Raw genomic sequence first — 16,842 nt, 5'->3', positions numbered from 1 at the left:
TGTGTTCAACTCCTTGTTGGTTTCATATAATGATGGGAATGGCAAGTGCTTTGAATACCTTTTGTGGTCAATCATATGGAGCAGACATCATGGCATGTTAGGTATACACATTCAGAAAGCCATGCTTAATAAAATTTCTTAATGGTCACGTTAAAATATTTTAATTTTAATACAAAAAATTTTTAATTTTGTTATTGAAATTTTTTAAGATTCTGAATTTGATGACTGTTTTTATACTTAATAGTTGAATTTTTAATTAATAAAATTTAATTAATTCTTTCTTAAAATAATTAAATTGTCATTTATTTCATTTTGGTTTGTTTATTTCTTTGAAAAAAATTACATAAAATTAAAATTGCTGAAACTGAAAATTAATGTATTATGTTTAAATATATGCTAACGCTCTTTTTAATTAGTGTTTTTTTTGTTGTAATTATCAGTATAAAAATAATTGAAATCAAATTAGTAAGAGAAAATTTGCCAATAATAATAATGCTTTATTTTTTTATTTATCTTTTTTTAATTTTATTTATCACAACTCTTTCACTTTATTAGTATTCTTAAAAACTAATTTTCTTTTTTATTATGCAATTTCAATTTAAATATTGTGATTTCATTTCAATATTATATTTAAAATAGACTATTATTGATATTTATACTTTTATAGGCACTAAAACAAATAAAACTCTCAAACTTTAAATTCCGCACAAAAAATACAACAAAATACTAAATAAAAATATTTCTACAAATATAATTGAGTTAAAAGAATAAAAATTTTTAAATATTATAAAATTCAATAATTATAGAAAATTTTTTTATTTAACAATAATAAAAAAATCCAAAAGAAATTCAAATTTTAAAACACAATATGTATATATAATTTTAATTTAATTCGAGTCTCAATCCTATCTTTGATAAAAAAAAAGTAGATTTTGAAAAAAAAAATTTTAAACAGGGAATTAACCTAATGTCATCCTTAGCCACCATTTTTTATGCTTCTATAAAACTCAACTAAATATAAACCTAATCTATTGTGTTACAACAGACTCTTCATAAGTTTTATCATCTGAGAGTAACTTGTTCTTCTTTATAAACTTCTTCATTCCACAACTTATGTAAGAATATATAAATTAGTCCATGGAGGGAGAATACAAGAATAATACCGGTGTCTCTGTTGAACCTAGTGTATCCAAGCAAAATAAGTTAAGATCAGTGGTTAAAGAAGTGAGAAAGCAAATATGTCTGGCAGGACCTTTAATTATGGTGAATCTTCTTAATTTCGCCATTGAGCTTATTTCCATAATGTTTGTGGGTTATGTCAGCGAGTTGGCTCTCTCTGCCGTTTCCATGGCCACCTCCTTTTCTTCTGTCACTGGCATTGGTTTAGTGTCAGTTCCTTTTATATCTTTTAACACTCTTTTTACGGTTTCACTAATCAGATTTTTCTCCTCTTCTTTTTCTTTGTAATTTGAATTTATTAAAAAATATCAAATAAATATAATCCGAACCGAACCATCCCAATATTTTGTTCGGTGTTAGTTAAGAAAATATTTCAACACCAAACCCAATTACTCCCCTAGAACCGATTACTAATTATTGTCAACTGTTTCTATTGAATCGACTAACCTTGTGTTTAACTCCTTGTTGGTTTCATACAATGACAGATGGGAATGGCAAGTGCCTTGGATACCTTTTGTGGCCAATCATATGGAACAGGATAGCATGACATGTTAGGTGTACATATTTAAAAAGCATGCTTAATAAAATTTCTTAATAGTGACGCTAAAATATTTTAATTTTAATACAAAAATTTCTTAATTTTGCTTTTGAAATTTTTTAAGATTCTGAATTTGATGACCGTTTTTATACTTAATAGTTAAATTTTTAATTAATAAAATTTAATTAATGCTTTCTTAAAATAATTGAATTGTCATTTATTTTATTTTGTTTTGTTTATTTTTTTGAAAGATATTACATAAAATTAAAATTGCTGGGACTAAAAATTAATGCATTATGTTTAAATATATGTTAACGTGCTTCTTAATTCGTTTTTTTTTTTGGTAATTATTAGTGTAAAAATAATTGAAATCAAATTAGTAAGAGAAAATTTGTCAATAATAATAATAATGCTTTACTTTCTCTATTTATCTTTTTTTTTTAATTTTATTTGTCACAACTCTTTCACTTTATTAGTATTCTTAAAAACTAATTTTCTTTTTTATTATGCAATTTCAATCTAAATATTGTGATTTCATTTCAATATTATATTTAAAATAGACTATTATTGATATTTATACTTTTTATACTTTCATAGGCACTAAAACACATAAAATTCTTGAACTTTAAATTCCGCACAAAAAATTCAACAAAATACTAAATAAAAATATTTCTACAAATATTGGGTCAAAGGAATAAAATTTTTTAAATATTATAAAATTCACTAATTACAGAAAATTTTTTATTTAACAATAATAAAAAAAATCAAATGAAATTCAAATTTTAAAACACCATATGTATATATAATTTTAATTTAATTCGAGTCTCAATCCTATCTTTGATAAAAAAAAAAAGAGAGAGAGTAGATTTTGAAAAAAAATTATTTCAAACAGGGGATTAATCTAATGTTATCCTTAGCCACCATTTTTTATGCCTCCATAAAACTCAACTAAATATAAATCTAATCTACTGTGTTACAACACACTCTTCATAAGTTCTATCATCTGAGACTAACTTGTTCTTTCTTATAAACTTCTTCATTCAACAACTTATGTAAGAATATATAAATTAGTCCATGGAGAGAGAATACAAGAATAATATCGGTATCTTGTTGAGCCTAATGTATCCAAGCAAAATAAGTTAAGATCAGTGGTTAAAGAAGTGAGAAAGCAAATATGTCTGGTAGGATTTATGGTGAATCTTCTTAATTTTGCCATTGAGCTTATTTCCATAATGTTTGTGGGTCATGTCAGCGAGTTGGCTCTCTCCGACGTTTTCATGGCCACCTTTTTTTCTTCTATCACTGCATTGATTTAGTAGTCAGTTCCTTTTATATCTCTTAACATTCTTTTTATGGTTTCACTAATCGGATTTTTCTCCACTTCTTTTCCTTTATAATTTGAATTTATTAAAAAATATCAAATAAATATAATCCGAACTGAACCATCCCAATATTTTGTTCGGTGTTAGTTATGAAAATATTTCAACACCAAACCCGATTACTCCCCTCCATGGCAAGGAAACTAGAAGCGATTACTAATTCATTGCCAACTGTTTCTATTGAATTGACTAACATTGTGTTCAACTCTTTGTTGGTTTCATATAATGACAGATGGGAATGGCAAGTGGCTTGGATACTTTTTATGGCCAATCGTATGGAGCAGGACAGCATGGCATGTTAGGCGTACACGTTCAGAAAGTCATGCTTAATAAAATTTCTTAATTTTGCTATTGAAATTTTTTATGATTCTGAATTTAATAACCATTTTTATACTTAATAGTTAAATTTTTAATTAATAAAATTTAATTAATGCTTTCTTAAAATAATTGAATTGTCAATTATTTCATTTGGGTTGTTTATTTCTTTGAAAAAAAATTACATAAAATAAAAATTGCTGAGACTGAAAATTAATGTATCATGTTTAAGTATATGCTAATGTACTTCTTAATTCGTTTTTTTGGTAATTATCAGTGTAAAAACAATTGAAATCAATTAGTAAGAGAAAATTTGTCAATAATGGTAATACTTTATTCTTTTTATTTATTTTTTTTAAGTTTATTTTCACAACTCTTTCATTTATTTGTATTCTTAAAAACTAATTTTCTTTTTTATTATGCAATTTCAATCTAAAAATTGTGATTTCATTTCAATATTATATTTAAAACAGACTATTATTGATATTTATACTTTTATGGGCACTAAAACACATAAAACCCTCGAACTTTAAATTCCATACAAAAAATTCAACAAAATACTAAATAAAAATATTTCTACAAATATAATTGGGTCAAAAGAATAAATTTTTTAAATATTATAAAATTCAATAATTACAGAAACTTTTTTATTTAACAATAATAAAAAAACATCCAAATGAAATTGAAATTTTAAAACACAATATGTATATATAATTTTAATTTAATTCGAGTCTCAATCCTATCTTTGATAAAAAAAAAAAAAGAGTAGATTTTGAAAAAAATTATTTTAAATAGGGAATTAACCTAATGTCATCCTTAGCCACTATTTTTTATGCCTCCATAAAACTCAACTAAATATAAACCTAATTATTGTGTTACAACACACTCTTCATAAGTTCTATCATCTGAGACTAACTTGTTCTTCCTTATAAATTTCTTAATTTCACAACTTATGCAAAAATATATAAATTATTCCATGGAGGGAGAATACAAGAATAATACCCATTTCTCTATTGAGCCTAATGTATCCAAGCAAAATAAATTAAGATCTGTCGTTAAAGAAGTGAGAAAGCAAATATGTCTGGCAGAACCTTTAATCATGGTGAATCTTCTTAATTTCGCCATTGAGCTTATTTCCATAATGTTTGTGGGTCATGTCAACGAGTTAGTTCTCTCTGAAGTTTTCATGGCCAACTCCTTTTCTTCTGTCACTGGCATTGGTTTAGTGGCCAGTTCCTTTTATATCTCTTAACACTCTTTTTACGGTTTCACTAATCGAATTTTTCTCCTCTTCTTTTCCTTTATAATTTGAATTTATTAAAAAATATCAAATAAATATAATTCAAACTGAACCATCCCAATAATTTGTTTGGTGATGGTCATGAAAATATTTCAACACCAAACCCGATTACTCCCCTCCATGACATGGAAACTACAAGCGATTACTAATTCATTGCCAACTGTTTCTATTGAATCGACTAATCTTGTGTTCAACTTCTTGTTGGTTTCATATAATGATAGATGAGAATGGCAGGTGTCTTGGATACCTTTTATGACCAATCATATGGAGTAGGACAGTATGGCATGCTTAATAAAATTTCTTAATGGTGACGCTAAAATATTTTAATTTTAATACAAAAATTTTTTAATTTTGCTATTGAAATTTTTTAAGATTCTGAATTTGATGAGCATTTTTATACTTAATAGTTGAATTTTTAATTAATAAAATTTAATTAATACTTTCTTAAAATAATTGAATTGTCATTTATTTTATTTTGTTTTGTTTATTTCTTTTAAAAAAATTACATAAAATTAAAATTGCTGTGACTGAAATTAATGTATTATGTTTAAATATATGCTAACGTGCTTCTTAATTCGTTTTTTTTTGTAATTATCAGTGTAAAAATAATTGAAATCAAATTAGTAAGAAAAAATTTACCAATAATAGTAATACTTTATTTGTTTTCTATTTATCTTTTTTTTTTAATTTTATTTGTCACAACTCTTTCACTTTATTAGTATTCTTAAAAACTAATTTTCTTTTTTATTATGCAATTTCAATCTAAATATTGTGATTACATTTTAATATTATATTTAAAATAGACTATTATTGATATTTATACTTTTATAGACACTAAAACACATAAAACTCTCGAACTTTAAATTCTGCACAAAAAATTCAACAAAATACTAAATAAAAATATTTCTACAAATATAATTGGGTCAAAAGAATAAAATTTTTTAAATATTATAAAATTCAATAATTACAGAAACCTTTTTATTTAACAATAATAAAAAAAATCCAAATGAAATTCAAATTTTAAAACACAATATGTATATATAATTTTAATTTAATTCGAGTCTCAATCCTATCTTTTGATAAAAAAAAAGAGAAGAAGAAGATAGTAGATTTTGAAAAAAATTTATTTCAAACAGGGGATTAACCTAATGTCATCCTTAGCTACTATTTTTTATGCCTCCATAAAACTCAACTAAATATAAACTTAATCTCTTGTGTTACAACACACTCTTCATAAGCTCTATCATCTGAGACTAACTTGTTCTTCTTTATAAATTTCTTAATTCCACAATCTATGTAAGAATATATAAATTAGTCCATGGTGGGAGAATACAAGACTAATACCCGTGTCTCTCTTGAGCCTAATGTATCCAAGAAAAATAAGTTAAGATCAGTGGTTAAAGAAGTGAGAAAGCAAATATGTCTGGCAGTACCTTTAATTATGGTGAATCTTCTTAATTTCGCCATTGAGCTGTTTGTGGATCATGTCAGTGAGTTGGCTCTCTCCGGCATTTCCATGGCCACCTCCTTTTCTTCTGTCACTGGCATTAGTTTAGTAGTCAGTTCCTTTTATATCTGTTAACACTCTTTTTACGGTTTCACTAATCAGATTTTTCTCCTCTTCTTTTTCTTTATATTTTGAATTTATTAAAAAATATCAAATAAATGTAATCCGAATTGAACCATCTTAATATTTTGTTCGGTGTTAGTTATGAAAATATTTCAACACCAAATCCGATTACTCTCTTCCATGGCATAGAAACTAGAAGCGATTACTAATTCATTGCCAACTGTTTCTATTGAATCGACTAACCTTGTGTTCAACTCTTTGTTGGACGGGCTGCAGGGTGTTGTTTCAGGAATTGTCAGACGATGCAGTTGGCAAAAAATGAGTACTTTTATTAACTTAGGGTCATATTATGTAGTTAGAGTTTCGTTAGCTATTGTGTTAATTTTCGCCTTACATCTGTTAGCTATTGTGTTAGCTTTCGCCTTACATCTTGAAGTAAAGGTATGTAAATACCAAATTGAAATCTATTGTTTTTATTTGTGAACGGTCTTAATTATTTTAGATTGAGATATGTCCTATACACAAAAAGGTAAATTAATTATATTATATAGTGTATTTTAATAAGTATTATATTATTTAAAAATTAATTAAATAATATATAAATTAATGTTAAATTTAAATTATTTTATATTAAAAATATTTTATAGAATATTATTTAATAATTTGTATATAATTTTTTATAATTATTCAATTAAAATATAATATAAATTAAAATATAATTTATTATTTAAAAAATTTGAATATCTATTTTTAAAAAAAAACAGACTTTTTATATTAGAATTATGCAAAATTATATCTTCATTTGTTGCTTCTATTTTTATATTTATTTTAGTTGTCATAGTTTGTCTTTTCATATGGTGTTTTTTGAGTTGTAAACAATTAAAAAATATTTTAAAAATAAATGAGAATAAAAATACCAAAAGTATAAATTAGTTTTATAATTATGATAGATTTGAATATATAACACCCTAACTATCAAAAGTCACACTTCCGGCTGCGCCACTCTGATAGCTTGGGTATTACAACGACTCTTGAAATATTTAGTACTATATGAGCCTGTTTAAAATTTTCCCGAATATTCGAAACATACATCCATAGGTTACAATACTTACAAATAATTCATATACATACATATATATACACATCATATCAATATAAAAACTTCACACATCAAAACTCTTATCCCTCTTGCAAAATGCGCTAGAAATAAAGGCGAGGGAAAAAATAAATAAAAACTAAGATCATACAAAATAATGTCGAATAAACAGAAAACGAATATAACTCTTCTGAAGCTTCGTCGTCCATATCCTGAAAAGGGAAAAACCTGTAGGGGGTGAGAACCTAACCACACGGTCTCACCACGGAGTTTTAAAGTTGTCATAAAAAGATATTTAATAAGAAAACTGTTTTCAAATTCGGTGATTATCATGCCTTATGAATCTTTTAAAAACCAATAAGTAAACGTTCAAAACCTTTTCAAAGAAACAAAGTTTAATCTTTCAGAAATCTGAAACCTTTCCTTAAAAGAAAATCTCAATCAGAAACCAACCACACAATCAACAACACAATCATTAATTCAGCACCAAATTCATTCTCAAATGTAGCACATCAGGACAAACACAGGCAAGACAGACAAGGAAAGCACAAGTAGGTAGCAGTTACAACAAATAGTTCAAGTAGCAGTTAAGAACAGTTTAGCAATTAGACAAACCCAAACAAGTTCAAACCCAAACAGAGCATACAAATGCATATGATGCATGCCTGTCCTATGGCTGATGAGGCTCTTCTGTCGGTTATCCAGCCAACCCAACAAGTCTGAATTGTCCTTAGACTGTCCCCCGTCGCGCATCCCCATGAGTCTATGCATAGATTTTACATTCATACATCATTCAAATCACTCACTAGGGGCTATCCATACCCGGGAATTTATACGTGTCCGGTCACCCTTACGACGTAGGGTCAACAGAGTATCGAGATCCAACCTGGAACACGTGATGGCAAGCCACGGTTCTTTACCCAGAGAACTCGTATCTCAGATAAACGTGCGGAAGCCACATATGTTTATTCATAATCATTCGTCCATCATCATTTCCGCATTTCATTAACATTTCATACCAAACCAATCATCATTCAAGCCATAAGTCACTTTTTATTTCTCAAATCTCTTCAAACTCATAATTCAACTTTCCTCAAAATCAATTTCCTTTTCAAGTCTTAGTCGCTTAATATAACATTTTACAAAACTTCCAAGAGACTTTCAATCATAACCGTAAAACGGAACTTTCTTTGAGAAGACACAAGACTTTAGGGAAGAATAACCTGCCTCACTTCTCAAACTCTTTAGAAATCCTCGGAATCATAATTACTCAAACTAAAATCATTTAAAATGGAGACTCAAAACCAAAACCAATGCATATAGGCCAAAAGTTCCGAACCAGTTTCAAAACCAACATTATTTAAGTCCAAAAAACCCAATTTCTTTTCATTCTTAAATCAGAAACTTTCCCAAAGGCTCGGATTTGTTTAGTTAAAATTTAAAGAATACTTCAAAAGTAATACGAAATTAAGTAATCAGAGCTCAATTTCCTTTAAAATCTGCTAAAACTCCTCCAAAGGTATTTCTTTGACCAAACCTCAAAACATAAGTCCCCTCATGTTTAACTCAAACTTAAAACATAAGCATTCCTTAAAAGATTAAACTTGAATCTCCTGTTTCTTAATAAATCAAGAACCAAACAACAGAACCTCTCAAATCCAGTCCTTTTCTAAATCATATCTTAAAACAAAATCTTAAATTTCATAAAATTTCGACAACATCTCCCCTAAAACTTGGACTTTGCCACCCGTTTCGGGTCCCAACCAAACCAGTATACAACCCCTTCCACGGGTTCAAAACCAAATCAGTTTAAAATCAGACTAATTTCGAAAATTCATATCCTTCTCATAATTCAAGAAATCAAATCCAAACTCAATCCATTTTCAATGAACCAAACTCGTTTTCCAAAATTGTAATGGAATATTTCAGCAACCAACCATGTAACCAAATCAAACAACAATCCAATATAACCACAAATACGTTCATCACAAAACAGCTCAGCAATATATAAGGCTTATATAACAACAAAAGCACATTTATCACATTAATATCCATTTATAACAACTCCAAATCATAAAACTAAGTTCTTTGAAAAAGCCCCTACCTCGACACGTTCAAACCACAATCCAAATGCCTAAAGAAATTCCTTTCCTCTCGACCCGAAATCAATGCAACTGAAACCTCAGCTCTGCTCGCTTCCTCAAAAGCAGAACAGCCTCAAACGTGACATGCGGCCCGGTTTCTAATTCCTAAAACATCAATATCGTGGAAACCTCAAAACACATATCAAAAAACCAAAGGCGAGGATCCCGGGGTAGAGACACTTACTGGAATAAAAGAACGACACGCCAACCACCCCAAACTTAACCGGCAGCAGCTCCGACAGCGGCCAGGGGCTTCAGTGGCTCAGCAACAACCTTAATTTTTGACATGCAAACCCATAAAGTTAACCCTACAACATCTATACATCAGAATCCTTAACCACAGGTAGCTAGAATAATTACAGAAGGAGCTTCAAGGCGCGGCAACTCACCGGAAAAAGAAGAATGACAGAAGTGGAGCAGCGGCTCCGATGGCGACCTCCGGCAGCGGCGATGGAGACAGCCTCACGGACGGCGGCGTGGTTTGGCGGTGGGCGGACCGGCGGCGACAGATTCGACGCGCGTCTCCTCTCTCCGTGGCTGAGCACCCTCGCGATTCTGTTTCCTCCCTCGCACATCCTTCTCTTGTGACAGAACAGTGGCGGTGACGGCATGGAGCACGGCACGGCGGTGGTGACAGAACCGGCCTTTCCTCTTTCGCGCATCTCTTCTTCGCGACGGCGCAGCTGGCGGCGGCAAGGACGAACAGCGGCGACGGGTTGACGGCGGCGCGAGCTTCTCCTTCTCTTCGCGGTTCTAGAGGCGGCCCGTGGACGAACCGGCAACCCGCGGCCTCCTCCTTCGCCGGCGCTCTCCCTCTCTCTCTTGGATCCACCCTCTTCTCTCGCAACCCTCACTCCATTTTCTTTCTTTTTCCTTCTTTCTGTTCTTTACTGTGTGTGTGGGTGAGTTGTGTGTGTGCACCGTGGGTGTGGGGTGAGTGGGGTGAGTGGGGTGAGGTTAGTGTATTGTTAGGGTTTGAGGTGGTGTGGGGTAGATTAGGAAATTTAAATAAAAATAGGGATAATAATGTAATTTTATAAAATAAATAAAAATAGAATAATAATTGAAAATCAAATTAAATATAGAGTATTTATCTCAAAAATACCTTTTAAATATAATTTTTAAATTATTTTCATTCAAATACTAAATTAACAAAAATTGGAGATAAGTAATTTAATTCTTCTTTATTTATAAAGTAAGGTTAGAAATCTAAATATTTAAAAGTAAGATATATAAAATATTTACTATTTATTTATTTTATTTTATAAGAATTCTAAATAATAAATAAGAATTTACTCAATTGATGTATAAAAATCTCTAAAAATATGATTTTAAATAAATATAATAGACCATAAATATTTAATTAATAATTTTTTAAAATTAGGAGTCTTACAGAATATACCTATTAAAAAGATGTGTCAAATTTAAATTTATTTGGGTTTAAAAAAATGAACGAGAATAAAAATATTTAAATATAAATATAAAATTATAAATTAATTTTATAATCATAATATATTTAAATGTATTTAGTAAGAAAATACGACAAATTTAAATTTATTTGAAGAAATTTTTACTAATTAGTACGAGAGATTAAGAAAGAAAGAGTAGCATAGTCTTATAGTATGCATAAAAAAATTAAATAATATAGTAGTAAAACTATTAATATGTTTAAGTTGTCAAATTTTAATATTGTAACTAAAAATTTTATAATTATTATTATAATACTTTTAATATATATTTATTGTATTTTATTAATATTTTATGCTTTAATTAAATAATTATAGTTAAGATTTTTTTAATTTTTTCTTAAAAGATAATTAGTTAATTTTTAGGTAAGTAAAATTACTAATATAAAATTATTAAAAAAATATAATTTAAATATAATATAAAAAAATTTAAATATTAATTTTTATATAATAAGAATAAATATTCTGCAGGAACTTTGGCTTGGAATTATATGTGTCCTTGTCGTTCAAGTACTTGGTCTGATAATCATAACTGTACGGATTGATTGGAAGAAAGAGGTGTCTACTCTTTTGTCTTTTTAGTTTTTCTTTCAAATTTTAGTTTTGCGTATTAATTACTGAAATGGTTAAATTTATTTCTTTTTGTAGGCAAGGATAACTAGCGAAAGAGTTAATAATTTAGGACAGACAAATATTGAAAGATTTAATAATTCATTTATCTAAAAGTTTGAGTTTATAGTATGTTACTTGTTTTTTTAGTTTTTTCATGTAATCAATTTTGTGTAAGTGATAATTTTGAACATACATTTATTTATTTATTTATATAAAAATTGAGTTTATAGCATATTATTTTTTTTATTTATATAAGGCGAGATTCAAATTCTCGACATTTGTTTAAGTAAATTAGTGATCTAACTACTAGATTAATACAACTTGATTGCAATATAAAAATAATAAAATTCACATAAAAATTTTTTTTATCATGTTAGTCAATTAAATTTAATATCTATTATTACTCAATTAAATTAAAAAATAACGGTTATATATAATTAACTTTTACATAAAATTATAATAATAACAATTTTTTAGTTACAAATACTCAAAATATATATTATTAGACCTACTTAATCATATTATTAATTTTTTTAGAAAAGAGGGTTAATATGAATACCCCAAACAGAACAAACAAAACAAGACTAATCAGCTCTTCTTAGGTTTGGTTTGATAAAATTTTTTGAAAAGGTGGTTGTGTTTTTTAAAAACTCAAGTTTTTCATTTTATATTTGGTAAATAAAAAAGATCATATGCTTGTGTTTGCAGATTTTAAAAGATTAGGGTATTTTGAAAGTACCTAAGATAAAACTTTTTTAAAATTGGCTTGTACTTTTCAAAATTTAAAAGTCTAATATAACCTCATATGTTAACTAATTTTTAAATTTAATGCTTACATTTATGTTTATTATAATATTTTTAAATTCTAAAAACTATTTTACCAAATGCAATTATTATTACTTGTGTTTATTAAAACTAGTTTTAATTTGATTTACCAAATATAAATATTACGATTTTTAAAAAATTATTTTTTAAAAATTAACTTTACTCTTAGAAAATAAAAATTTTAGTGAGCCTTATTCTAAGAGTTCCACGAGAATAAGAAAGTAGAGCATGTGTCAGAAGGTGGCCTCTTAAACAAATGAAGACCTATGGGGAGCTCCTGACCATTTTTAGCCAAGGTGTCGGCTACAACATTAGCTTCTCTAAGAATATGGATCCACTCCACCTTCTGAAAACGTCTCTCCAAGATTGCTGTGTCTTCCAACAGTGGTTTGCACAGATGAGAGGCTGGACACCCATCTTTAATAAACTTAATGGAAAGACCAAGAATCAGATTCAACAATAAGGTGTTGGAAATTATGTGTATTAGCAATCTGAAGGCCTTCAACAATCTCCCAAAGCTCGGCATGAGTGATGGAACAACTTTTCAAATTACACAAAAATCTAACAATATATCTGCCCAAGTGATTTCGGAACACCCCCACAGGCCGTACTATTATTGGAGGAGAGGAAAGAACCATCCACATTAAGCTTCACACAATCTTGGTGGAAAGACCTAACATATGAGCTGTCCGGAGCTTCTTGTAGCAGAATTTCGTTTGAAGTTATTCTTCAATGCAGTTTGAATGTCTTCAAACCGAGCTTGAATAGTACTAACAGTTGCAACGGGGAGAAAACTCTTTCCTTCAAAGATGAGGAGATTTCTATATATATAGTACCACAAAGAAGAAGCTGCAACACCAAGTCGGCAATTCCAATCACTCTTCGCTGAGAGATTACTAATGAGTCAATCTCTAGCATTAAGGTTGTAAAAGTTTTGAACAAACTGATGCGAATGAAGTAGATTCCATACTTGTTCGTTACTGTGGGATCTCGAGTGCTCGGTGGATCGGATGGTGATGAGAGGTTAGAGAGGGAAACCCCGGTTGATCTGGAGCGGGCGTTTGAGGTGTGCTTAGTGAGTTGATGGTGCCGGAGGAAAGAAGGACGAGGGGGGTGGCCTCCTGCAAGGACACTCCGATGGTCAAGTTAATGTCCGTATGAGGGGATGGCCAAATTAGGTAAGATATGACATACCTTGGGGGGAGAGCTGTCCTCTCCCCTTATATACTGTGCAGGGCGGGCCTATGGATGACCTAGCCCACTGGCCAAGGAGCTTCTATGAGCTGTCCTAGTCCACGTGGGAGGAACAGGTCGTTCCAGACTTCGGGTCGGGGACTCGGGGGCGGCCCCAAAGATACCGACCCGACTGGTGACCTGGGTCGTACGGAGTGTAAACCGGGCGTGCCCCGGGTCAGGTGTTGGAAACCGACCCGTCGGACTCTTCCTTTCGTGAGGGATGGCTTGGGCCTAGGTCAGGGGTGGTGCCCCAACCCGACGACTAGTTGGGCTGGACTCTGGTCTGTAACAGTGCCCCCAACGCGCCAGCCTTGAGGTTTGGGGCTCGTGGCTGGACGCATTTGTCCTACTCACCGAGATGGGATGTGCTCTTCTTATCGGGAGCTCGTTGATAGCGTTTCATGTTTCTCACGCGTGGTCATCTCGTCTCTGACGCTGCCTCCTTGGCATCTGTTCTGGGCATTAAATGCCCATCATTTCGTGATTTGAAATTTGTGTGAAATGACAGGTATGCCCCTGCCTTTTGGCGCTTCTTCCTTGACGGTTACACTCTTCGCCCCCTTTTTTATTTTCACAACCTCCTCATTTCCCCATTCTTCTTTTTTCCCTCTTCTGTTTCCTTAAACTGCTGCTGTTTCTACTCTCTTCTTTTGCTGCTGATTCGATTCCGTTCGCGCTTCCAGATTTCTTTCTTTCTTTCGGATTCCTTCCTCAACTTCTGCATTTTTCTGGTACGTTGTTTATGGTTTTCATTGCTTTTTGGTTTTCTTTTGGTATTCCTTTTGTGCTTTTTCCGTGCGTTTTTCCCTATGCATGCCTGGGTTTTTATTTGCTTTTGCTGCTTCTTCTTTTAGAGGGGGCGCCACTGGGTTTTTCTTAGGTTTTGCTTGAGTTCTGGGTTAGTGTAGGGGTACCTAGGGGTGGTTTAGGGAGTTGTAGTTTGTTTATACTGCTTTTAGGGTTCTCGACCTCCCGTTCTAACTAAGTGGTGCCCCCGCTGTAGGTATGGCTGACCGCCCTGTGCTCCCGAACATGGCTCAGCAGCCGCAAGCCGATTTTGTCGATCACTACGCCTGGGTTACTTCCGATGTGAAGGACGCCCCTTCTAAGGTCACCCGTGAGAGCCTCCAGGATCTTCGCCAGGCCGGGCTATTGTGCGGAGGAGGACCCGAGGAGGCATTGTACCAGGTTTACGTTCCTGCTGATCGGGAGCGTGTTTGTCAAAAGAACTTGGCCTCCCCTCGAGTTGTTGATTGGTTGTGGGTTTATAAACCCATGTTCAAAACCTTGGGAGTTCGCCTTCCCTTCTCTTCCTTCATCATGGGTTTGCTAAATCGGTGCGATGTTGCTCCGTCACAGCTGCACCCGAATAGCTGGGCTACTATTCGCTATTTTGAAATGGTTTGCGAATATCTGAAGATCTCGGTATCTACAACCTTGCGAGGTGGATCTATCGTAGTCTTCTTCGTGCTGCTGCTATCACTAAGAAGGTGGAGCCTGTCTTGGGAAATATTCATTCTATGGAAGGGAAGCTTCGAAACTCCCAGAAGGATTTAACTGATTCGAGGTCCCGGGAGGAGTCTCTGAAGAAGAAGTTATCTGAGCAGGAGGAGAAAGCCAAGGAAGATGCCAAGGAAATCAATAGGTTCGTGGAGCGGGACATCACCTTGATGAAGGATTTGAACACTTCCCGTGGTGAGACCGCTGCTGTCGAGAAAAAGATCAAAGACTTGGAGGAAAAGCTGAAACTGGCGGAGAGCTCGGCAACGACTGCCCGTCAGGAAGCAGCCTCTCTGAAGAAGAAAAATAAGGAGATTGCTAAGGGGCCCGGGAGGCCGTGAAGCTGACTGAGGAGGGGATTAAGCTTCAGGTTGCTGTGCTATCTCCCGACCTCGACCTTTCTCAAGTGGGCACTATCAAGAATGTTGAGGATGGGAAGATTGTTAACATCCTCAAGCCTTGAGATGGATTCTTCTTCTTTTCAGCTTTTATACTCCTTGCCTCTATTCTTGTAATTTTGCTTTTTGCTTTTGGGCCTTTTAAGGCGCCTTTGGTTGTAATGAATATTTTGATACTTGTTTTAATTGAGCCGTTTTATGATAATTGTTCGCTTGCTCGGGCCGTCGTAGCTTTTGCCTACTTTATTGATTTTGCTTATCCAGGCCGTCGTGGCCTTTTAATTAAGTCGTTTTATGATAATTGTTTGCTTGCTCGGGCCGTCGTGGCTTTTGCCTACTTTATTGATTTTGCTTATCCGGGCCGTCGTAGCCTTTTGGTTTATCGCTTTTATGGTATTTACCGTTTTAATCATTTGTTGCTTTTTTACCTTTGGGTCCCTTTGGTTCCCAGGGTGATCAGTCCCGGATTTTCGTTAGATCGACCGCTCGTAGTTTTTGTCGTTTCGTCGTATTTGGCGAAAATCTTGCAAAAGACAGAGTTGTTATATATGTATATGTAGAACTTAAAATAAAGGGGTAATGTGATACATAATTAAAGAAAATGGAAACGAAGGAAAATGGAAAAAATTAAAGTGGATGTGAAGGGGTCTTCAGCCCGTCAGGTCGCTTTTTCCTATGAGTAAAATCTTTTTAGGTTTGCCATGTTCCATGTCCTCGGCACCTCGCTTCCATCTAGCTTTTCTAGCTTATATGCACTCTTTCCGAGGACTTCTCTGACCCTGTAAGGTCTTTCCCAATTTGCGTCCAACTTGCCTTCTCCTAGGGTTGGCGGCCCTATGTCGTTACGTCGTAAGACTAGGTCGCCTTCCCCGAGGCTTCTCCTTAGCACTTTGCCGTTGTATCTTAGGGCTATCCTTTGCTTGATTGCTGTCTCTATCAGGTGTGCCATTTGTCTTGTTTCGTCAACTAGGTCTTTCTCGATTGCCTCGTTTCCTTCCCCAAGAAGTAATCTTGGACTCGGCTCCCCTATTTCGACTGGGATGACCGCGTCGACCCCGTATGTGAGTCGGAATGGGGTTTCGCCGGTAGATGACTGGAGAGAGGTTCTGTAAGACCATAAGACTGAGGCTAGCTCGTCTGCCCATGAGCCCTTCTTCCCTTCGAGTCGCTTCTTTAGCCCTTTTAGGATAACTTTGTTGGCTGCTTCTACCTGTCCGTTGCTTTGAGGGTGCTCAACTGAGAAGAACATTTGCTTGATCCCTAGTCCTGAGAGGAATTCTTTAA

General features: G+C 32.6%; 1 protein-coding gene, 1 long non-coding RNA gene and 1 pseudogene across 3 annotated transcripts; 1 reads left to right on the top strand and 2 right to left on the bottom strand.

Moving 5' to 3' along the window:
- LOC112740661 (protein DETOXIFICATION 16-like) overlaps nucleotides 1-11,934 on the top strand; it is a 51,383-nt pseudogene extending 39,449 nt beyond the window's left edge.
- On the bottom strand, nucleotides 7,321-10,501 carry LOC114925119 (uncharacterized). 2 transcript variants are annotated; one of them, XR_003813317.2, is made up of 4 exons: nucleotides 9,911-10,501; nucleotides 9,706-9,794; nucleotides 9,482-9,626; nucleotides 7,321-7,589 (listed from the first exon to the last, which is right to left on the bottom strand). It is a non-coding gene; the product is annotated as an uncharacterized lncRNA (long non-coding RNA). The 2 variants fall into 2 exon arrangements; XR_003813316.2 differs by having other exon boundaries at nucleotides 9,706-9,829; nucleotides 9,911-10,491.
- Nucleotides 11,935-16,231: 4,297 nt separating the features above from the next.
- LOC140178428 (uncharacterized) lies at nucleotides 16,232-16,807 on the bottom strand. The gene has a single exon (XM_072215509.1). It carries the CDS (start codon nucleotides 16,805-16,807, stop codon nucleotides 16,232-16,234), a length of 576 nt encoding a protein of 191 aa, XP_072071610.1.
- Between the last annotated feature and the right edge of the window lie 35 nt (nucleotides 16,808-16,842).

Source organism: Arachis hypogaea, chromosome 14, assembly GCF_003086295.3.
Source record: "Arachis hypogaea cultivar Tifrunner chromosome 14, arahy.Tifrunner.gnm2.J5K5, whole genome shotgun sequence".
Taxonomy (NCBI): Eukaryota; Viridiplantae; Streptophyta; class Magnoliopsida; order Fabales; family Fabaceae; genus Arachis; species Arachis hypogaea.
The sequence above is the reverse complement of the archived record's forward strand: the minus strand, read 5'-3'. Positions and strand labels throughout refer to the sequence as shown.

Excerpts from the sequence above, each read along its gene's own strand:
- LOC140178428 (XM_072215509.1), bottom strand. The coding sequence starts at position 16,807 with ATGTTCTTCTCAGTTGAGCACCCTCAAAGCAACGGACAGGTAGAAGCA.